The sequence below is a fragment of the Gouania willdenowi genome, chromosome 17, assembly GCF_900634775.1.
Source record: "Gouania willdenowi chromosome 17, fGouWil2.1, whole genome shotgun sequence".
Classification (NCBI taxonomy): domain Eukaryota; kingdom Metazoa; phylum Chordata; class Actinopteri; order Blenniiformes; family Gobiesocidae; genus Gouania; species Gouania willdenowi.
In genome coordinates, this window is record NC_041060.1 from 19,714,928 (window position 1) to 19,738,397 (window position 23,470).

General features: G+C 36.4%; 2 protein-coding genes across 2 annotated transcripts in view; both read left to right on the forward strand.

Annotated features, from left to right (window-relative positions):
- Positions 1-10,677, forward strand: part of atp1a2a (ATPase Na+/K+ transporting subunit alpha 2a) — a 57,686-nt gene extending 47,009 nt beyond the window's left edge. The window contains exons 19-24 of the mRNA XM_028472634.1: positions 3,875-3,998; positions 5,341-5,486; positions 7,156-7,286; positions 7,506-7,607; positions 7,840-7,931; positions 10,336-10,677. Coding sequence (XP_028328435.1) covers positions 3,875-3,998; positions 5,341-5,486; positions 7,156-7,286; positions 7,506-7,607; positions 7,840-7,931; positions 10,336-10,364 — 624 coding nt within the window. The 3' untranslated portion in view covers positions 10,365-10,677. The remainder of the gene's footprint in view (positions 1-3,874; positions 3,999-5,340; positions 5,487-7,155; positions 7,287-7,505; positions 7,608-7,839; positions 7,932-10,335) is intronic.
- A 1,723-nt stretch (positions 10,678-12,400) lies between these two features.
- Positions 12,401-21,182, forward strand: sdhc (succinate dehydrogenase complex, subunit C, integral membrane protein). Its single transcript, XM_028472638.1, has 6 exons — positions 12,401-12,450; positions 14,845-14,904; positions 14,998-15,099; positions 18,569-18,630; positions 20,199-20,362; positions 20,911-21,182. Exons 1-6 carry the CDS (start codon positions 12,434-12,436, stop codon positions 21,013-21,015), a joined length of 510 nt encoding a protein of 169 aa, XP_028328439.1. The 5' UTR covers positions 12,401-12,433; the 3' UTR covers positions 21,016-21,182.
- The last annotated feature ends 2,288 nt before the right edge of the window (positions 21,183-23,470 follow it).

The window sequence follows — 23,470 nt, forward strand, 5'->3', positions numbered from 1 at the left end:
ATCCCAGATGTTTTGGCTGCAAATTAAAAAAAAAAAAATTGATTATGGGCGGGGCTCCTGGACCAGTTAAGACATACTCAGTCTATACTATAAAATCTCCAAAGAACAATCTATCCTATGCTAACTAGTGATGCAATACCTCTCTATTCATAATTCTCTCAATCCAAGCTACTCGAGTCGACAGGTGCCAGTTCTTATAGAAGGGGCGGGGCCAAGAGTGGAGGGCTGTGATGTAAGAGGCCACCAAAATGTTGCAAACCACCATTCTCAGCCAACAGCAACATTCAATGATAATAGCCTGGTTTCAACCCATAGAGGACAGTCAATCTTGCAATTTTTACATACGCCAAATTGAAATACTTGACTAAAATGTCAAGAGTTGGACAATCAGCAAGACTACTTCACACCCAAGGTTGCTAATAATAATAATAATAATAATAATAATGCTCATTGGCATTAAGGCAAAGGCAATATCGGTGTCAGATATGAATGCCTGGAGGTGAAAAGCAACACGTTTGGTTTCAATTTTTTTTTTCCCTTTCACTTCATCGGAAAAAAATGTGCTTTTGGCTCACTGCCGACGTCCATTTATTCAAGCATGACAAAGAACGTGTGACACTCGCATCCAGATTTGCATTTCACAGCTCTGCCATTTCCTGATGCCAGTCTCTTCATTGTATTTCCAGCAGCAACATAAAAAGACTTGCTGGCACGCCGCTTGCCTGAGGGGTGTAATCCATCATAACAAGAGAAAGGAACCATACAATGAATATATTCAGCTGGATTCGCCCAATTGTGTTCATTATTTTACTTTAATTTTTCCTGCTCCCAACCACAAAATATTAGTGAGCAGATAAAATGAGTTCCCCGTCTCTTTTGAAAAAAACAAAAATTACACAAGTAACAGGTATTATATTTACTAAGTTCTCATTTGTGGCTTCTCAAAAGCACTTAATGTTTTCACAGGTTAAAGTAAAAGGAACAGGATGCTTAAATATTTATAAAAGTGTTCTATATATATATTTTCACCAAAATGTAATTTCTTCCAGCTTCTGTCAGCGGGACAGATGTGTCCATGCTGACAAATATTTATCCATCTGGCTGAGATCACAGGACAGTTAATTATTTATTGGTTTTATGTCTTTATTAAAAGATGAAACAGGCCAATCCTTAAGAACACTTAATATCTGTGCTTGTTTTGGATGTAAAAGCCAACTCTTCAAAGTAACATGCCCACGTATGCTTCAAAACCGCTGGTGGAGGGAACAGCAGGATGGTTGCTTTGAAGAGTAGGACGTTCAACTCATAATATTTTAGTGTTTAGAAAAAAAAGTAGCGAGAAGTGCTTGTAGTACAGTACACAAGCAAAGATTAGAAATCTCTCATGTCCGCTGCAGAGCCTGTTAACAAGCTGTTAGCGGCGTATTCCTACTCAAGGCTACAAGCTTGAGGGCTCTGCTGAATTTCAGCAGTGACAACCAGCACTTGGAATATTGTTAGCATGCGCTGCCAAAGGGGAACGGTCGCTGTAAAAGATATTCATCAAAGCTAGATGTGACACGCGTCAAGATTCAGTGAGGGCACATGTGCTTGAAATGGAGGAGTTAAATCAATCTATTTCAGTAATGTTATGTTCATGGACTTTTCTCAATTTCATATTTATCGATGGTAACATGATTCTAACACCCCTGCCTTGAACAATGTGCGTTGACTCCATTTGGTCCGATAGGGCAAATGTCTTCCTTGTTTTGTAGGGGTATGCATCATTTTTTAAAAAAAAGTCTGTTTCTAAATATCTTGCCCTTGACAACATTCCATCTGCCAATGTGATTTATTTATCATTTTTAACTATTAGATTCAGAAACAGGCTTAACATGCCTATTAAAAGTAATACAACGTAATAATGTGTTTATTTCCTAACATCTTGTCCGACTATCAATGTCACTTTTACCTTAAATACACAGTCATTCAAAGTTTAAACTAATGATGTAAGTACTAAGGGTGTCCCGATCCGATTTGATATTGGATGTATTAGATAAAAAAACAGTATCGGATAGGAATGTAACGATTAATCGTAAGGCAGTTAAAAATCGATTCATAGGTATCACGATTGACATCGATACTTTGAAAATTGAATCGCAGTACTCTGTTTGAGTAATATCACTTGAGCCTTTTCTAACATTCCACACTACAAAATTAGTAATAGATGATCAGATCAATATCTGTATTGGCCAATAACCATGGCTGCAATATCGGTATCATATCAAAAGGGAAAAAGTTGTATCAAGACCTAGTAAAAAGTTTGGTATAGCAGGTCAGATAACCAATCAATTCAACAGCCGGTGGTGAAAACCATTGTGTAGTAAAGCCTGTCTTGGTAGTGACCAGCTCATGTGGTTTACAAAGACAGTGGTATCTCCTAATCTGATTCTGTTTGTTTTCAAACCTGTGGCTTTGAGGACAGTGACAGAAAGGCAATGCATGACAGTAGATGATGGTTTTCAGAGGTGCACGGTAAAAAAACGGTTAGTAAGGAAGGTCAGAATATGAATGAATAATGTAATGTAAATATTGATTAGAATTTTGCTTGACTCACTGCAAAAATCATCTGTAGCTGCAGCGCACCGCATTAATTCAAATACACATTTTCATTTTTGTTTCAGGTCTTCCTGTGGATATCCCTTGAATCAGGGTTGGGGTCAGTTACATTGTTTAGTTCCAATTATCCATATTCAATTACAATTGAATTACGATTACGCTGACCGTCATTTTTTCCGATTACAATTCAATTACAATTGAAATAATACTAACTTTCATTTATGTAGCACTCAAAACCAGGGGACATGGGACCAAAGTGCTTTACTAATGATCTAATGCAGTGGTTCTCAACTGGTCTCACCCTAGGACCCACATTTTGCCACGTACATCATATCACGACCCACTTTTCTTTTTTTTTTAGAATTCAACCAACAAAATTTTGTTTTTCAAAAAAAGCTGTTGAAAACACACAAGAGATGGGATTGTACAAAACATCAGTACAGTATTGTTACTCTTTGTATCATCCCTATTTGAATAAATTCTATTATTTCCTAACTCTAACCCCTAACCCTTCTAACCCTTACCACCTGTATGGGTGTGCCGATTTACTCGCAGGTAGTAGGAAAACTTGATATGAAACATATATTAATAATTGTTAACTGCGAACCATAGAACTGTAACATGGTTCCCCAGTTGTATGACAATTACAAAGTCAATTTTCTGAACTCAATTACAATTCAATTAGGATTACAACAGCAAAAAATATTAAAAAAATTGCAAATACGCAAATACAATTGTAATTGAGCCCAACCCTGCCTTGAATATCCCTTTATCAGTCAGACTTTACCACATTCTGATGTAGGATATTAGTTCATTCTGTGATCCGAACCATGCAGGATCGTAACTGTCCAGAATATTCACAAGGTCACTTCAACCCTTTCTATGTCTTTGAAATATATTTTCTCAAATTACTATATTGCACTATTTATACCTGCTAAAGCCAGCTGCCACGGAATCTTTATTACAGGAACCTTCCTATCTTCTGAGTTTATTAATGTCTTAAAATCCTCTAACCCTCTCTCTGCTCCTGTCTGCTCTCACCCTCCTCCCTCTATGTCACATTGCTTCTTTCTTCCCTCTTCTCCTTGTCTCTTCCCTGTCTCTCTCCTCTCCTATCTCCTCTCCAATGTGACTGAATGATTATGTTAATAGCAATAGGTCTGGTCCTACTACAATCATGCCTTTGTGTTGATGCCATAAAGACAGATACCCTCTCATTTTTTTGAAGCTGGCTGCTCAACTATCCCTGGTTATCCTTTGCTTTTTTTTTTTCCAGGTTCCTGCAATCTCATTAGCTTATGAGACGGCAGAGAGTGACATCATGAAACGTCAACCAAGGAACCCCAGAACAGACAAACTGGTCAACGAAAGGCTCATCAGCATGGCATATGGACAAATAGGTCTGTCCTTACAGTTTGCTTTCTTAATATTAGGAGGATGATAAACCAAACACCCGTAAAATGGATAGATGTTATAGTTTTTCTGTAATTCTGACACTTTTTACATATTATGTAAACATCTTTAGTCATTTCATGAAAGAATACCGATGTGAGAGACCCTCTTTTTTCTAGTTACAGTCAAATTCAAGTTTTGATTGCTTAGACTCTGTAATTTCTCAGTGTTGGAAACTGTACTTAATTAAAATATTTTTTTAAAGTCTGTTTATAAAATATGGGAACTCAATGACTGAACCCACTTTCTACATCCTGAACTGAGTCAAATAATGACAGGTTCCCGTAGAGGCTGAAATTGAATATGCTCAGAGCTTCCCCGATTGAGTCGGACAAGGGCATAACCTTTGCAGGAGAACATATCAGATTTTTAAAAAACACTGCTGTGGTATCAGAGTTTATGTCTTCAGGCGCGATGAAACAGTCACAACAGGGAAATACACTGACCAGAGATCTGTTAGAGCACAGAACTGCAATCTTAAAGTGATAACGTGACCCAGTAGATGAATGCACTTTAGATGAAAGGTTGGAAGCTTAAACATTGGGTAACACTTTTTTTGAAGTTTTATATATAAGGCTGACATTACGCTGTTATTATCTGTCATTATCATGAATAAGGTTTCATGAAGGTTGTCATTAAGCTGTTATTAAGTGTCATTTGCTAAATTGTGACACCTTTGGAGCAATGTTGGCATTTTTTGGGTTACGTGGAGTGATCTAGTGGGGCTAGGTAGGGTTAGGGTTAGGGTTAGGTTAACGAACGACCCTTAATGACAGCTTTCATGACAACTTATTCATGCTCATGACAGGTGTCAGCGTAATGTCAGCATTTATGTATCAATGTTCACGTAAAATGTCTTTTGAGTGATTTACATTAACTTTAAGTTTTCAAATCCACTTCATTTATTTAGGATTTATGCCAATCAGCATATCAAGTTGCCTTCACATCAGGAATATTTCTGCTCCTATGGAGAGTCTGTAAAGTTTACATATAATAGCCTTTCAGTTAAGCTATGTCTGTAATTTGTGTGTAGGATCCCTGAAACAATGGCTTTTGTCTTTGTAGAGATTTAAAATTAGGAGAAAAAAAAGAAAAGAAAAGATTGTGCAATAGAAAGAAGAGGAAAAAAGCATTACAGCACTTTTGCTTATTGTAGCTGTTGTATTCTGGAAACATTAAAGAAAAGTAGATAATGTTTGGTGGGGAAAAGTGCTCTCCTTCTTTTGGATGCTGCTGAGTATATGAGTAGCTGATGTTTTCATTAATACTGCTGTGTTTACGCTACATTAGGTATGATTCAGGCTCTCGGTGGTTTTTTCACCTACTTTGTGATTCTGGCTGAGAATGGCTTCCGCCCAATGGATCTGTTGGGTATCCGTGTAAGCTGGGATGACCGTGAAGTCAATGACCTGCAGGACAGCTATGGGCAGCAGTGGGTAAGGAATGGTGACACGCACACACACGCACACACACGCACGCACACACACCCACACACACACACACACACACACAGACACACAAAGAATCCTTGTACCCTTGGTTATTTTGTTTCAATTCGATTTTTTTCGATTATTCTGTCTGCATTTACTTCACCCACTGGAGTGTCATGTTTAAGGGGGAGTAAATAGCTCCTTAATCACTACGAATCAGAATCAGAATCAGCTTTATTTGTCATTGCACACGTTACAGAGCATCAGAGCAACGAAATTTCATTTCAGTGTCATCCCATCCAAGAAAATCATGAAAAGACAATCACATACTGTATATAATCAGAATCAGAATCAGAATCAACTTTATTTCCCAAGTAATGTATTGAATACACACAAGGAATTTGTCTTGGTGAACTTATAACGTGGGGAGGCAGGAGCGGCGCCCCATATTTAGATGAAAAAAGGGATAACAACAGAAGGATAGGTGAGGGGCAAAAAAAGGCTGTTTTAAACTGAATTCCCTATTGTGGAGATCAGTGTAAAGCTTAGAAAACAACCTCCTCATCAAACATGCACGAAGCAAAAACACAGTCACGGAAGAGCACGAAAACCGTAGCAGGGGGGTGTAGGTGTTGGGTCTGGGGGAGGGGTGTTGGGGAGCGGGGGCATGGCGGAGAGGATTCCAGCCGCTGGGGGGGTGCGGGCATGCAGCCTCTCTGGGTGCTCCACGGACACCTTCCCTTAGCTCGGAGGGGGGGTGATGTGCCGGTGGAGATGTAGACAAAATAAAACCTTTGCTTTCCCTCTGACAGTCAGATGGTATGATGAGCTTGGAAGGTCTGGCTCAGAAGACAGAAAGTCCAGGTGGTGATGGGGGATCAGATCTGCAAACATCCATGGTTGAGTTTGAGACAACCTTGAGCAGGCTGTTCTTAGGGGGGCTGATGATGAGAAGATAGTTGTTTGCAGACGGGCGAGTCACAACATTTGACAACCAACCCTATTGTCCCTGGTCCTTTAATAATCCAATAATGTGGCCATTTCCCTTGACCCGAACGCTCCACTCCTTCTTAAAGTTCCACGGTGGATTCCGTCTGAGAGTTCTGAATTCTGAGAGTTTGGCCTCCTCCATGTGGACGTCTTCCACATCCTCAGGATTTACGAGCTCTCCCATTGCCCGCCTTCCTTGTTGAGAAATTCGACCAATAGAGTAGGATAAATGCAGAGAGAGGCCCATATTAGATCCACAAGACAGAGACAGCAGACATAACAGCAGGGAAAGGTAGGGAAGGAAAGTGGGAGTGAAGACTGCCTCCACCGAGTAGCAGAAGAGAAATAAGGTTTATGCAGTTGACGTAGCACTCTTGCGCTCTTGACTCGTCACCTGCGGTCAAAAAAAGGCAAACTAACAAAACAATATATTATATTGCCATTGTTACTTTGATTTTAAAACAAATCAGAAATACACCGGTTTATTAGTATTTGGTTTTTCCATTTTCCTATTTCTGCTTTTAATTTAATGAAACAAAAAACAATCATTTTTTTCTATTTTTCAATTTGGTTTTGAAACAAAATAACCAAAAAACGAAGGCTACACAGATTACAAAGGTACCACAATAAAACTAAATGTTAAATATGTATGCGTGTGCATGCTGTTTGTGTTTCAACCTGGCAGACGTACGAACAAAGAAAGATCATTGAATTCACCTGCCACACAGCCTTCTTCACTAGCATTGTGGTTGTCCAGTGGGCTGATCTGATCATATGTAAGACCAGGAGAAACTCACTCTTCCAGCAAGGCATGACGTAAGTAAAATTGATTGAGAAAGAAGAGAGAAATAATCAATAATTGCACTGAAGAAGTCAGACTGAAATGGAGGAATTTATGTTTATTGGTTAAATGCACAGTGTGAATGCCAAAATGTTTGGATTATTGTCTTTTAAATGTAATTTTTACGGTCAATTCAATACTTGATATCATTTTTATGTTTTTAACATCTTATTTTTTATCTTTTTGCTATATAGGAACCGAATTCTGATCTTCGGCCTCTTTGTGGAAACCGCTTTGGCAGCATTCCTCTCCTACTGCCCCGGCATGGACATTGCATTACGCATGTACCCACTGAAGTACGCTCTGTATATGCATATCACCACTGAAGCGAAAAATAACCCCCTTAAGACCTAATCGGCTGCTATTAACTTGTCATTCATGACTTAAAATTAAGTCTATGATCTACTACATTGTTATTCGTGATATTAAAAATGGCTGCAATGAATTCAACAATTTGCACTCTCTTTGTGACTCATGGCTACTATATCCTACCTCTCATCATTGACTTTTTTCCCCTCTTCCTTTAAGGATCTTATGGTGGTTCTGTGGCTTCCCATACAGTCTTCTCATCTTCATCTATGATGAGGTCCGTAAATTCATTCTACGGCAAAACCCAGGAGGTAAGCAGTTATCAGGAGAAGCCAAGATTTAAAAAAAAAAAGGTTTTGAGTGTATTTGTCATGCTAATGAGCTAAAAGAACAATTATCAATGGACGCTACAGCATAGGATTTAGCACTGTTATCGCATGAAGTAAAAGCACATATGCAATCTTTACTCTGGACTTCTTTTCCCATCAAGCGCACAGCTGTCAGGCTTCCCACTGTCCTTGTCAAAAAAATAAACTTCCATAAGGAGAAGATTGTCCACTCCTTTAAGGACACAGTGATTGACAGTCACCTTTTTCTGCTTTCCTGAGCTAAATTGAAGCGTCCAAGCAAGCCTTTGACAGATGCTGGAGTGCAAAGAAATAAATAAAGCTTGGTGGTATTTTTGGGGGGGAAAAAGGCATTTTTTCCAGTTAATAATAAAGTGTGGATTTTAAAGAGGCGAAGAGAAGGAATTCTTTAATGAGCTTTAATTGTGGTGTAATCTAAAGAGCAAAGATTTAACGCTGAATTTTTTACACTGCTGGCAGCCGTCTCACTGAAATCTTTTGTCTGCAGGTGAACAATTTATGCTAATGTTGTATTTCACCATGTTCTGGTACATTATGGTATTGTCATTATTTTTGACATGTAAAATAGCTGGAACATTTTCTTAAGGATACTTAAATCCTAACCACAAAAGAAACTTTGGCCTTTCACTTTTTAAACTGAGCTCAAAACAATCGGCTTTTTTTTAACACTTAGTGAACTTTTGACATTTTCTAAGCTAATATCTGCATATAAAGAAGAAAATATGCAACAGTAAATAACCAAATGACCACATCACTACTTAAAGCTGCTGAACATGAACATACACAATAGTGTAGGCGTCATTGGTCAGTAAACAAAAGATCATTTGCTTGAAAAAAGATTTAAAAAGATTAAATTGGTCCTTGAAAGTTTGTTTTGAGCTCCACTATCTATTGACATTGTCAGAAAGGTTTCATGCATTGCATTGTGGGATGTGGAGTTGCAGAGACTGATAAATAGAAGTGTTATTACTTCATTCCCATATCACAATAAATACCGGTGGGAAAACTAGAACAACATTATTCTTCTTCTTCTTCTTCTTCTTCTTGTGTACACTAGTTAAAATCGCTACTACTCTGTTACTTGTGAACAGATCGAACTGAAATTTGGTATTGATATAATCAATGGATGTGTACGCATTGACGCTCGGAGCCCAATTTTCCATTTAGGGCCCAGGGGGGCCCCAAGGGGGCCTAAAAGAAAATAAAAACGAAAGTCAATTTTTCATATATTTGCAACTCACATATTACGATGGTTGGTGGTACCAAATCATTGGCACATACCAATATATAAATGGGGCTCATTTCCTCATACGTGTCACGGGGGCGTCAGGGGGCCCCATTTTTTAAATGACTACTCCTCCGTTAGTTCTCTTTAGATCGGAATGCAGTTTGGTATGAACTCTCTATGAATGAATATGATGAGATGCTCGGAGCCCCTTTTTTTTAATGGGGCCCGGGTCTCCACCCCCCATCTCCGGTAATTTCCAAATTTATGGGAACATAGTCGTGTGATATATCATTTCAAAGACCATTCAACGTAGATTACTATGTTTCATCACCTGACAAGGAAGACAGTGATTCGCTTGCTGCCATTTTTGTACGAGTTTGTTTATGGCGTTCCCTGTGTTATGACATCACTCTGCGAGACATTTGAATTTTGGCCGCATTTGGCCGTTTCCTTGGAAAGCCACAATATCAACATCTGCCTTTGTTTTAGCACAACTTTTAATACATGAGAACATCAGAGATGTCACTTTGGCAGTGTTTTTGGCCCTGGACCGGACCATTTGCAACACAGTTACTGCGGCGCACACAGTACAATTACACAAATCATTGCACTGCTCAACATTCAAGCACATCAAAACAACAGTTTCAAATGTGTAAATGTGTGCAAAGCTACATCAGAAGGAAAGAAAAGCCTGTCCAACATAAATTAAGCCAGTAACAAGTCATTTGGAGGAGACATTAGAGCACAAACTCCGTGAGACTCCAGAGATATGCCCAAAGATCAAACACATGATACAGGTACTTTACCATAGTTTAAAAATCTGCTGCCTGCCACGTCGCTACATCTGATGAAGGGCAAGACACATGGAGACCAATACAATTCATCATGACAGTTAATCATTTCTGTTAATCTGTGTGTCACAGGCCACTGATCAGAGACTGAGTTATACGGGGATTCATTTGGAAATGTAGAGAGACAAAAGAAATGAGATGAATACAAATAGAGAGTGACAAAAGGATATTACAAAACTGTTTGCCTGTCAATTTTGGTCCCTGACATGCTCTCTCTCTCTCTCTCTCTCTCTCTCTCTCTCTCTCTCTCTCTCTCTCTCTCTTCCAGGTTGGGTGGAGCTCGAGACATATTATTAACGATCAGAAAATGAGTTTGGCGTCTTTGCATACATGCACACCTGCGTGTTTCTGTGTTTATCCAGGCTTGTAAGAGTAAGAATGTGTGTTTATGTTTGTCCATCAGTCGTAATATCACATGCATCCGTTGAACAAGTCTGATTACCATTAAAAGTAAAGCAGAAAATGAGTTTCTTCACCTTTTAATTCTGCTGAATCACTTCAATGGAAATGTCGCTCGCCAACTCTCATGAATGTCACGAGAAAGGATGAAATTGATTTTTGATGGTCATGTGACACACATCAAAATAAACTATATATATATTGTCAAACACTCGTGTCTATCATTGTGGTTATTAGTCACTGTCAGTACCTTGTTCATTAGTCCTGACACATGACTGCACAATAGCTCATTTCTTTTAGTAAATATATTAAATGCATTCAATTAGGTAGGCTACATAATAAATAAATAAATAAAATGGCTGTCATCAAATATGACTTAAAAACCTGATGTTATTGTTTTTCAAACATATTATTACCTATATACTGTATATTCTAATGTCTGTAAAGATTTTTAATGTCCACGTCTCCTCAAATCTGTTAAAAACAAGCACCTTATGCTAAAGGGCAAAAACGGATCTATTACATGACATTGATATTGCATTGCTGCAGCAGTAAAGGAGCAGTCTGCGACTTTTGAAGATGGGCAACAGATTATTGATCAGAAGGTCAGAGCTATAGGACTCTGGTCATAAATGGTAAGACTTTGGCTTTACTGGTTGATGTGAGTTCAAAACCCCAAAACTTCAGGGAGAGCAGAGCGCAGGAGACGAAGGGTCCATGGCTGCAGGTGCATAGCTCCCCAGATTAAACACACAGTCCAAACACATTTAGTCATAATATAAAAGTGGCTCTGACTGCGTATCATTCAGCTGAAATCAGCCTGGTGGGTGTAGGTATGTTTTAACTATGCCTTAATCGATGCCTTAACACTTAAAATAGATTTGTGGATTTTACTTTTTTCATGCATAACATCTACTGCAGCTGAAATTTACGTCATCATTTGGAAAAATGGGAATTTTGCTACAGTGCTTTAGGTTTTGGTCACTACACTCAGATGTATTCAGCCCCTAAAGACTGTTGTTAATAACTGCTGTCACTATGAGTTTCCAAATAAATACATTTGTTTTTGTTCTATATATATATATATATATATATATATATATATATATATATATATATATATATATATATATATATATATATATATATATATATATATATATATATATATATATGTTTATTTTTATCTATTTTATTTCTTTATTTCTTTATTTTACCTATGTTTAGGTTTGATTGTATTTACCCACGTATTTTGCTGCTCTCTTATTGTGATTTCTCCTATAATGTTTTGTAGTGTTATTGTAAAAACATATGCTCTATTGGTTCCCAACCTTTTTTGGGTCGTGACCCCATTTTGATAATGGGGTCATGAACCCAGGGACAATTTTTTTTACAGAATTACTTTTTGATCATGTTTTTTTTTTTTTTTTTTTTTTTTTACAAATTGTTACAAATAAAGAATAGCCAGCATTAATGCACAAAGTGACAAGTGATGAGATGTTTTTATTCGTTTTTTTATTTGAATTAGATTTATATTTTAGAAAGTTTAAGTATATAATGCAGTTGTTCGATATTTATAGTGTGTGTGATGTGTGAAATTGAAAAAGAATATTAATTTAGAATTTTACTCAATAAATTTACTCAATAATTTTTATTTTTAATTTTTTTTTAACAATTCCTAGACATTTCAGGCAACCCCATTTAAATTCCTGGCGACCCCATATGGGGTCACGACCGCGAGGTTGAGAAACCCTGCTCAATTCATGTTTTTGAATCGAAGTGTAAATCATAATCGGCTTTATTTCAGAAAAATAAAAGTATGAAAACGTAAAATTATTATTATTATTATTATTATTATTATTATTATTATTATTATTGTATTTAATTTTTAATGAATACTTCTTCTGTGACCTTCATCCATAACAACAACACCATGCTACGTCACTTCCTTTAAGCGAGTGTAAAACATGGCGCTGCTGCTAAGGTCAGTATGTCTGTGCTACACAACATTAGCTTTTGAAGTCTGCTTTTCCACTCGTTTCTTGGCTTTAATCAACCACGTTAACGAAACCATCATACATCGGTGCTCCGTGTGGGAACACCCGGTGTCTGTGCATGTTCTTGTGTTTATTTTCCGTTTGTAGTGTGAGACAGCGTTAGCTGCCATGCTAATGCTAAATGATCATCTGGGTGTGTTTGTGGACTTTAGCCAATGTTGCTAATATATATATGCATATAGTGCACTTTGACAGGGGGTGCATTGCATTTTTCCCGATTATCAATTACAGATTAAATACAATAATGTTTAATAGGAATTGTTTTAAGAAAAAAAAAAGTGAATGTAACCATGTCGGAAATAAACTGAATAAATAAAAAAAATAAATAAATACAATATCCTTCATTTATCCCCATATAGTCAACAAGAAGATGAACACTAATATGATTAACTGAACATATTTAATATTTTCCTTTTTGTGCTTTTGCACTTAGATTTAAGCTATGATTGGTTGTGCTATTTTTGTCCATTTACATATATATCTGTGTGCTGTCCTCTTTATGGATATATTATTACATAAAGCCGTGTTATAGCATTATGTTATGGTTTCTTTTACTTTGATCTCCTGACATGTTTTGACAGCCAAACGTCAGTCTTCCTCAGAGGCATGTACTGATCGCTTTCACGTGTCCTCAGGAGCTCTTTCTGGGCGGAGCCATCTTCAGAGTTCTCTCAGACTGGTTGCATGTTTATTGTTTAGTATATTTTACAGCTGTGATGGATTGACTGGCCATCAACGGTGCAACCAACAAGGTCTCAACCAAATAAAGCAGCCCTTTAGTGATAACTTCACACAAACTTAAACACATTTAAAGATTTCTTTTTAACTAGATTTTGAATGTTCATCTACTACTAAAATAAATGACAAAATATTATTCCAAAGAGGTTTTGTTTGTGTTTTTGTGAACATAGACAAAAGATCAAACTAACAGATAAGTAGAACTTTGTCATTTGGAAATGAGTTAAAAGCTTTTCATGTAAAGGCACTATGTTAGATCTCATCATAAATTAATAAAATAAATAATGATCTAATTATAGTAAGCAATAAAATACAAATGAAAATACTCTGTTTCTGGCTGGCATAAACATTTTTGAAGGAATAGATTTTTTAAAAAAATTTTCTATTTTATTATGCTTTATCCAATGATTGTTTTGTTTTTATGTTGTTTTTTTTTTTTTGCAATGTGCCATTTTGATATAAAACTTGGTAACTTTTAATAATTTCCATGTGGAAATGGAGTTTGGACACAATAGATGCAATGAAGCAGGATTCGTGTTTCATAAACATGTGCTTCATGGGGACTGATTTGTTACCATTATGGAGTAAGGGGGAAAAAAGGTATTTTTTTTGCAAAATCTATACTTTTTTTCATTGTTGAGCAAAAATTAGAGATGTAACGATTCACTCAACTCCCGATATGATTCAATTCACGATACTGGGTTCACGATACAATTCTCTCACGATTTATTTTACAAAATGAGACTGTAGACAAATGATAACTGAAAATTATTAAAAATATTTTTCTTTGAAAAAAGTAAAAAGAAATACTGTACTAATTTCTTTTATCTTTCATTGTCAAAATAATCCCTTGATAAACTATGCAAAACAATTCAATTTAATTAAAAATAAATCCTGAATGAAATAAATAAAGAAATAATACAAGTGAAGAAGAAGTCTTTTCATTTAAATTCTGACTCTATAGTAAACTATGCAAAACTGCATAATAGTTGCTTTTCTTTCTAAAAGTGCAACTGAAAATGTATCTTGTGCCTTAACATTTGGACTTTAAAACAAATCCCATATCAAAGAAATAATATGTATAAACAAACTGTGTTTTTCATTCTCTTTTTTTTGTTTCTCTCTTTCCTTTCTGTGCCCCTCTTTCCTTGCGTTTCACATTTTTTTCTTTCTCACTTCTTTCATTTTGTCTTGGGGAAGCTAAAATGCTTCCACACTTCTGATTTAAAACACGGTGGTGCGTCCTCAATTTCAAATTCTAAATAAATAGGGCCCTTTGCTGTAAAAAAGTTAAAATAAACAAATAATAATAATAATAAAGTAAAAAATTATATTTTTTAAAAAAAGTACCGAGATTCAATTTGAGAGTATCGATGTGACCCGTGACACCTTTGAATCGATTTTTAACTGCCTCACGATTAATCTTTACATCCCTAGTAAGAAAATTTCTGTGGTCTTCATAGTTTTTTTTTTTATTTTTTATTTTTTATTTTTTTTGATATGTGTTTTGATTTTTCTTAACAAAATTGGACTCCAGCAGTCTGAATGGTTTAAACCCATCACTTCTTTGTCTGTGTCTGCAGAACGTTTGCACGTCAGGGTGTGTGTCTCTCCAGACCTCACCACAATCTACTCTACAGACAGTGAGTTTTTTTTTTTTTTTAATTTTTCCAAGTAATACAAAGTCTTGGTTGTATTTGTGTTGTAAATCCTCTTTAATGTGTCAACTATTCTAGTGCTGCCCCTATGGGTACTACTGCAAAGCAGGAGATGAACAAGTTTTGGGACAAAAATGCCAAATTAAACCGACCCATGTCTCCCCATATCACCATCTACAAGTAAGTGCTTTCTTTCTGCCACGCAGTGTTTCTCGTTCATGGCTCTACAATGCCAACGAAAAATGATTTAGTTGCACATTGAGCAAGTAAAGATAATAACCAAAAATACATATATCATGAGCACATTAACCATTACATTGCTCACTTTGGCCGTCATTTGTAAAACTTACAAAGAACAAATGGACTGGTAAATGGACTGGATTTTATATAGCGCTTTATCACCACACTGAAGCAGTCTCAAAGCGCTTTACATATCATCTCATTCACCCAATCACTCTCACATTCACACACCAGTGGGACAGGACTGCCATGCAAGGCACTAGTTGACCACTGGGAGAAACTTAGGGTTCAGTGTCTTGCCCAAGGACACTTCGACACATAGTCAGGTACTGGGATCGATCAGAAGACGACCCACTACCACCTGAGCCACGGTCACCCTCAGGTGGTAGTGGGTAGGTGGTGGTAGAACAGGTGAATATTTTTGTGTGCTGAATCATTTGTATGAATACAATAGACAACAGAAATATAATAGAAGGCGAAAACATATAAAGTTAGTTTTTTGTCCATAGATTACAATGTAAATTACCTTTTTCATTTATCATAAAGATACATTTTAGCTTTGAAATAGGGAATATGTATCAGCTTCATTAGTTTCAAAATTGATTTTGTGTCGTTGGACAAAATCCTTGTCGGCTCTAGTTAACCCTTTAGTCAGCAGCTGTAATAATTAATGAATCAGTTCAAATGTAAGGACACATGAAAAAATAGATTAAGTTTGGTAATTTGATTTCTAATGATTAATATACTTTTCCTATTCATGTTATCATCTATTTCACACAAGGTCCATGTGGACATAATCATTTTTTTTATTAAAACTGTTTTCATTGTATTGATACAAAATGTATGGAAAACATCAATAAATAATGAAATATAATATCATAAAGTATAAACTGAGTCCAACTAAATATTGATATACTTTAAAACAAACACAGGTCATGAGCTTCTGAGGTAAAATGATTCAACAGTAACACGTACGCATGTTATATACTTATGGTTATCTCATGAGTGATATATGGTTCTGTTTTTTTTGTTTTTGTTTGTTTTGTTTTTTTTAACATAAACAAAATCTTGCCGTGTGGTATGACAAGTGACTTTTGAAAGTTAATGTAAAGCAGTATATTTACCAAGCTGTTTGATCTAGTATAGTTTTAAAGGGATCCTCCACTGTTTTTACAATTGTGGCCTAAAACATTTGAAACGTCCTTATTAGTGTGTCTAACAAAACGCATTATTTTGTTCCATATTCATTTTATTAACTTTTAAAACTGGGACTACTTTACCCTGTGCGCCGCCATGTTGAAATGATGTAATTGGTGACGTCATTATCCCGTTTTAGTCTATTGAGTTTTATGAGTTTAAGCATTTAGGATCATTTAGCAGCTTTTTCAGTCAAAATGACAGCGTGTGCTGCTTTGGGTTGCTCTAAAAATCAGTAAAAGTAAAAAAAAAAAAAAAAAAAAAAAAAAAAAAAGTCGATGTAAACCTCTTTTCTTTACTGAGAGATGATAAAATAAAACCGTGACCTAGGGCTGGGCGATATATCGAATATACTCGATATATCGCAGCTTGTAGTCTGTGCGGTGTTGAAAATGACCATACCGTTAAACTCGCTGACTTTTTTTTTTTTTTTTTTTTTTTTAAATATCTTAGTGGCATTATGCACAAAAGGTGCACTTAAATTTAGTGTTGTTTTGAAATGTCATCTTAATGACAACATGTACAAAAGGGCACTATTTGTTTTAAAATATTGTAGTGGCATTATGTACAAAAAGTGCACTTTAATTTTGTGTTTTGAAATGCCATGTGAGCTGCATCCTGCACTAATGTCTTGTTTTGAAATGTCTCTGTGACAATTTTGCACAGAACGTGCACTTTCTGTTGACAATTTTATGTTTGAGCCACTCACTGTTTAATAAATACAGTTATGTCAACTTTGACTTAGTTGTGATATCCCCTTTTTTGCATGAAAGTTTAAAATTGGCATATATTAATGCAGTATGATCAAGAATGTTTTAATGTAGACATATAGAATCATCATACTGGTGTGATTTTGTGCATCAAAGTGTTAATTCAAGGGTAATGCAAAATATCGAGATATATATCGTGTATCGTGACATGGCCTAAAAATATCGCGGTATTTATAAAAGGCCATATCGCCCAGCCCTACCGTGACCTGAAAAAATCTGCACACAGAGCTCTTCTTCTCTCCTTTATGGCGTCTACGAAACAGCAGAGTGGGAACTATCGCCCCCTGTGGCCACAGATTTTTTAGTTAGACAACTGGTGAAAAAAAAAACCTAAAAAACAATTAATCATGATTGTATTATTGGCGATTATGAATCGATTCTTAGAATTCCAAAGATCGATTATTTCCATTTTTCAAATTTTCATACAAACTTGGCCAGTCGTCCTAATTTGGGTATTTTAGTTACACTAAACAATTTTCAATATGCTGTGAGGCGTTACTCAAGCTGACCGACGTTACATGGAAGACCCATAATCAGCATTGATTAAAAAATTTAATCAATAATCATGAATTCATAATTGAAAATCGGTTTGTAATCTCATTGAGACTTCACTAATCAATTTGAACCACTCCTACAAACAATGCTCTGTGTGTTTACTTTTACAGAGGGAAAAAAAGAATAATCAAAATGTAAATATATACATTTAAAAAAGCTGCTTTTTGTGACAATACATATTTTTTGGGCTCCCAGCTTTTTTTTTTTTAACTTTAGGAGCTCATGTGCTTCTTTGGAGAAACGTAAATGTATAGCTCCTTTTTGGGTTATTCAGAAAACACAATATTGTAAGAAGTAAAGTGCCGTCTTTTGTTTTGATGTTTTATCACTTTTATAGTTGCAGTCACTTGACTACAAAAAACAAACAAAACATTATCCAAGTAGAAATATTCACAGCCCTATTTAGCTGGCTCTTCCTTTTTTTTATGTTAATAAACCCACAGGGTAATCGAATTAACTGAGATTTAGTGCAAATGCACCGTGTGGATAATGTTCCAAACACTACCTTTCAGTGTTTGACGGGCCAACCTTCCAGGCTCACTTTGTCATCTGCGATCATTTAAACACTAGATATGTGTTCTTACACTGACTCTGCATCTTACTCTTCCTTCCACCATCTGTGCTTCGCTGATTTATTTTGCGCTCATTTGCCACCAACTCTGTCGAGGAGCATTAGCTTAATTTATAACCAAAATTTAATTAATACCCCCCACAGCTTGCAGCAGTTTTTCTGTGTTTCTGCAACTCCTTAACGTGACTCTGTAGCTAGTGATTAAAATACTGAGTGACGGGGCATCGGGATCAGTCTTCAGGCACAGCATAAAGCCCAGACATCTAGTTTTATGGTGTGTGTGCATCCTGAGTACGTTGTTGTGTGTGCGTTTCAGATGGTCCGTCCCCATGATGATGTCCATTACACACAGAGGAACCGGAGTGGGACTGAGTGGAGGTAACACATCATTCCGCCTTTTGTCCTTTAATGATCCGAATTATTGAAATAGATTTTGTCTCGAGACAAATCTTTGTTAGTACAAGCACACGAGCGTTGTTACTATCGCTCAGTGGCTGTCAGCTTTTGATTGACCCCCAAAGTCTCTCCAGGGCATTTTTTAGTCCATCACTATTGATTCCTGCTAAGAGCATTTACTGGAAATACAAAACAGACACACAGACGTTGTTCCATACAGTTCAATTCCAGCATGTGGTTATACAAGTAGGTTTGGGGGCGGGGATTGTTCTCAGACATGCGTGCTGCCCAGGCAGGTCAATTTAGGACAACTGGGACGTTTCACAGCAGTGCTGCTGACCTTGATTAAATCCGATGTAAAACCGGAATTCAATTGTGTTTACATGCAAATGGGTTCACAGAGGGTCAGAGTAATGATCAGACAAACTATTGTGTTCGTCTCAAATGTGAATGTTGCATTAAAAGCTCTTCAGAACTATCGATGACCTTATATTAACTTATGGATTTAGTTAAAAGTGTTAGAGATTTTATTTCGAGTAAGAAATAAATGTCTTCCTTTTGGTGTGATATCACTTTTTAAACAAAGACAAGTGAAATTCAGCCCATTCCATTTTTGGTTGTTAAAATTAATTTTTAATCCTTGTATTGTATTGTATATGTTAAAAGACAGCCATCAACAAATAAATATCAATCAATCAAATATTAATTCAGTGTTTTTCAACCTTGGGGTTGGGACCCCATGTGGGGTCGTCTGGAATTGAAATGGGGTCGCTTGAAATGTCTAGTAATTTATAAATTAAAAAAAAAAAATACTGATTAGAAATGCCTTTTCTTCAATATATCATAGACTTCTTCAGATTTTAACAAAACACAACTTTCACTTTGTCAAATATAAATCCAGTTATTGTTAATAATAATGATAAAAGTAATAAAATGCAGTTAATTTGTCACTAATCTTGGCTACTCTGTGTTTTTTTTAATACAGTATAACAAACTTTAGGGTCGCCAGGAAATTATTGAAATCAAAATGTGGTCACGATCCAAAAAAGGTCAGGAACCACTGTATTCATTTAACATATGAAGCTGCAGGTACCAAAAGCTTGGGTTTTTGTCCTGCGTTTGCCCTTTTGTTACTCCACGTTTTGTGTGTACCTTTTTTTGAAATGAATCCTGCACCACCTGGCTTTGTGCTCATCCAGGACGCTCCAAAATAGAAGCTTAGATTTGGCCGTAGTGTTTGCTGCATCCTATCAGGCAGCCAACGAAGGGCTCGTTTGATACAGTCATTGTCTATCCTTCTTTTCATTTAGCCAGGAGAGAGAAAAGCAGCACTTGCATAACAGGAGAGGACTCAGATGTTCATAAAATAACAGGGCTGTGTCCAGGGATCTGTAGGCTGATTAAATATTATTCAGGAATGTCAGTTTTATACCCATTATCCGCTCTCTAATGACTGCAGTGTGAATCCACGGCAATCACTGATGCACTTTGTCCTGGTTTTAATCTCAGTGCATCTGTCTGTCTGTCTGTCTGTCTGTGTGTGTGTTCAGCTATCTCAGCGTTTGCATTGGCGGCGCTGGTGTTACCTGGGAACTATCCGTACTACCTGGACCTGCTTCATTCTCTGTCTATTGGCCCGTACCTCCTCGGGCTGACTAAGTTCGGCCTCGCTTTTTCTGTGTCTTACCACACCTACAACGGCATCCGGCACCTGGTAAGGCTAAATCTTGTTTATTTTATTTTATTTTATTTTATTTTATTTTATTTTATTTTATTTTATTTTATTTTATTTTATTATTTATTGATTTAGATATTTATTTTCTCACCTTGTCTACACATGCTGTCGAAGGAGAACCCTATATCTAATGCAATGTTTTCACCACAGCTATACATGTTTTATTATAAGTAAATGCATTTATTTTATTGCATAATTGTGACCCTCTAAGGAAGGGTAAGAAACACTTTATTGAAGGAGAAAATATAAAAAGAGAGGGCAGTGTTATACCTAGGTGAGGGGGAGGGGAACAGGGAAGAGGGAGTCAGGGTAGAACAATGGAAGATGTCAGAAAGGGTGTTGTTTAATTTAGACAACTTATGAATATCTCATTTGGTTTTGTTTTTTGTAGTATGTCACTTCTAGCATATTTAGTGTATTATATTTGTGCTCCCTTTACATTCTTCCAAAGGAACAGTTTAATCTCACAGACTGTGGACAAATCCACTTGTTTTCTCTAACTCACCTCTCTCCTTTCCTTTCTTTAGTTTTGGGATGTCGGCAAAGGCTTCAAAATTCCAGAGGTCTATCGCTCGGGCTACATCGTTATTGGCCTCTCTCTCATCACTTCCGTCGCTTTGGCTTTACTTTGAGTGGAGAATTGGAGGTTATGTGGTGGAGGACCCAAGGGAAGGGGAGAGGGGGTTGGGCAAAGATCTGGCTAACTAAATGCTCTTTGGGATATTTATGTATATGTTCTGTTTTGGCTGACTGCTGGCATCAGAGTAAATAAAGTACTATATTATGCTTTCCACAAAAACAATGTTGTGTTTTGTGTCCTTTAAAAATAACTTTGTGGTCATCAAAGTGCATGTCAATGTGATGCAGTCCTACGTCTTCTAACCCTATGTAATTCATTAGGGCTGGGACGATAGACGAGTTCACGATACAATACGATCGACGCGATAGCATATTATTTTTTCAAAGGGCAATAAAAGAAAAATTGGAGTTATAAAAATAACCATGCTTTTATTTGACTTTATTTATAGGGAGACTTACATACTTCCTTAGGGTATGACCTTTTCAACACAATAGGTAAATAAAATAAACAATAACATACTAAATGACACCAATGGTTCCTATTCAAAGTGCAAAAAGTGCCACTCTGCAAATAGAAAGAGACTGACGATTCATGCCAGTCTAAAATTAAACCCAAATCATGTCAGCATGACATCTGCCAAAATGATATTTCTATTCCCTTTGCATGGCAAGGTTTTTTTTTAAACATCAAACTAGAACAAGTCTACACAGCCCAGATTTAAGATATGGACGTGTTCTTTCATAACAATATTAGCATGTCTACATTGTCTTGCACCTTTGGGCATTGATTGTTCTACTGCAGTTGAAAAAGATGGTAACCTGGGAAAGATGTTGCAGGGATAGAAATGTATGCACCACACACACTGATATTGAGATATATCATCCCTCCTTCATAATTCAACTATCTTGATATGTCAAAGTCATCAGTTGATTAAAAGGAAATAGAGATTTAGTTCTTTTTTTCATTTTTTTTTTCAAATTCTTGTCGAGCAGCCAGGATGACAAAAAAAAAAAAAAACTACTTCTCCGTGAGACACAATGGCTGCCATCATGCTCACCTTGGTATACTTTGTGTTATTGAAGTTAGTGCTGCTGGTGGCTCTACAATGCTTCTACTTGTGGATTTTCCTCCTCTAAAAGGCATCAATGTCCTCTCACACTCGTCCACCAGTAAGACAACTCCCACTCCTAATCCCCAGTGTCGCGCAGCGTGATCTCCGTTATGTCTCATCTATTAACAGTGCAGTCGACTGGCAGCTCAGGAAAAGCTTCAGAAGTCAGAAGTAGCTCCGACACACATCCCTGTGTTAGCCGTAATAATCAATAAAAGGATAATAAAGGTGATGTGCAAAAAAGCACGAAAAAAAAGTTAAATAAAGAAACGAATCACAAGAAATCAGGCTTGGACCTAATGCACGTGTCAAACTCAAGGTCCGGGTGCCAAATCTGGCCCTTAAGGGTCATGTGGTAAAAGCATGGGAAAATTATGATCCTCCAAATATTGTGGAGTTAAATAGAATTTGTGTATTTAGAAGGGCTGAGATATCTACAACTGAATTATTTGGTAATTTACACAATAATTCATGTTTGTTCTGTCTTTTTTTTTTAATTTTCTCCTGTGGGTCAAATTCAATGACAGTCATTAGAAATCTCAAATTCTTTAAAGGACTCAATGTTCCTATAAATATTTATAATATTTATCCAAAATTAAATAAAAAAATCCTGCAGGGACTGATTTCTGTCACCTATTGCTGTATTTGATATGTCGAAGAGCAACTTGGGGAAAATATTGTTGAAATTGCTCATTTTCCCGCGTAAAATTTGCAGCCCACTTAAAATCAAACAACTTTATATTTGGCCCCTGACTTAAAATGAGTTTGACATCCCTGACTTAATGTAAGCACTGCACCAAAATCAACGACTTGGTGTCACATCCATCCGGAAATGTTCATGTTGATTTTGTTTATTGGTAATACATAAAACACATTTTATGTTATATACATTTCCACTACAATTACAGAAGTGTCGTTGTCAATTGTTATTATCCCCCGCCACAAAATGTGGAAGGGGGATATAGGTTTGAGCGTCGTCCGTCAGAGTTAAAGGGGACAGCTTTTCTCAGAAACCGTTTAAGATAGGATAACCAAATTCAGTGTGTGGCTTCAGGGTATCAATAACTTGATGGAGTTTGAAAATGAGAAGCGGGCAATTTTTTTTTCCGGAGTTATTGCCCTTGTTTCGTTTTTCTTTATACTCTGTTCGAAGTATCGTCAAAGGGGACAGCTTTTCTCAGAAACTGTTTAAGATAGGATCACCAAATTTGGTGTGTGGCTTCATAGTATCAATACCTTGATGGAGTTCGAAAATGAGAAGCATGCAATTATTTTTTCTGGAGTTAATGCCCTTGTTTCATCTTTTTACTCTGAGGTATCTTCAAAGGGGACAGCTTTTTTTTAAGAAAACATTTAAGATAGTAATTTTATATTCTGATGTGATAATTTTTTCTTA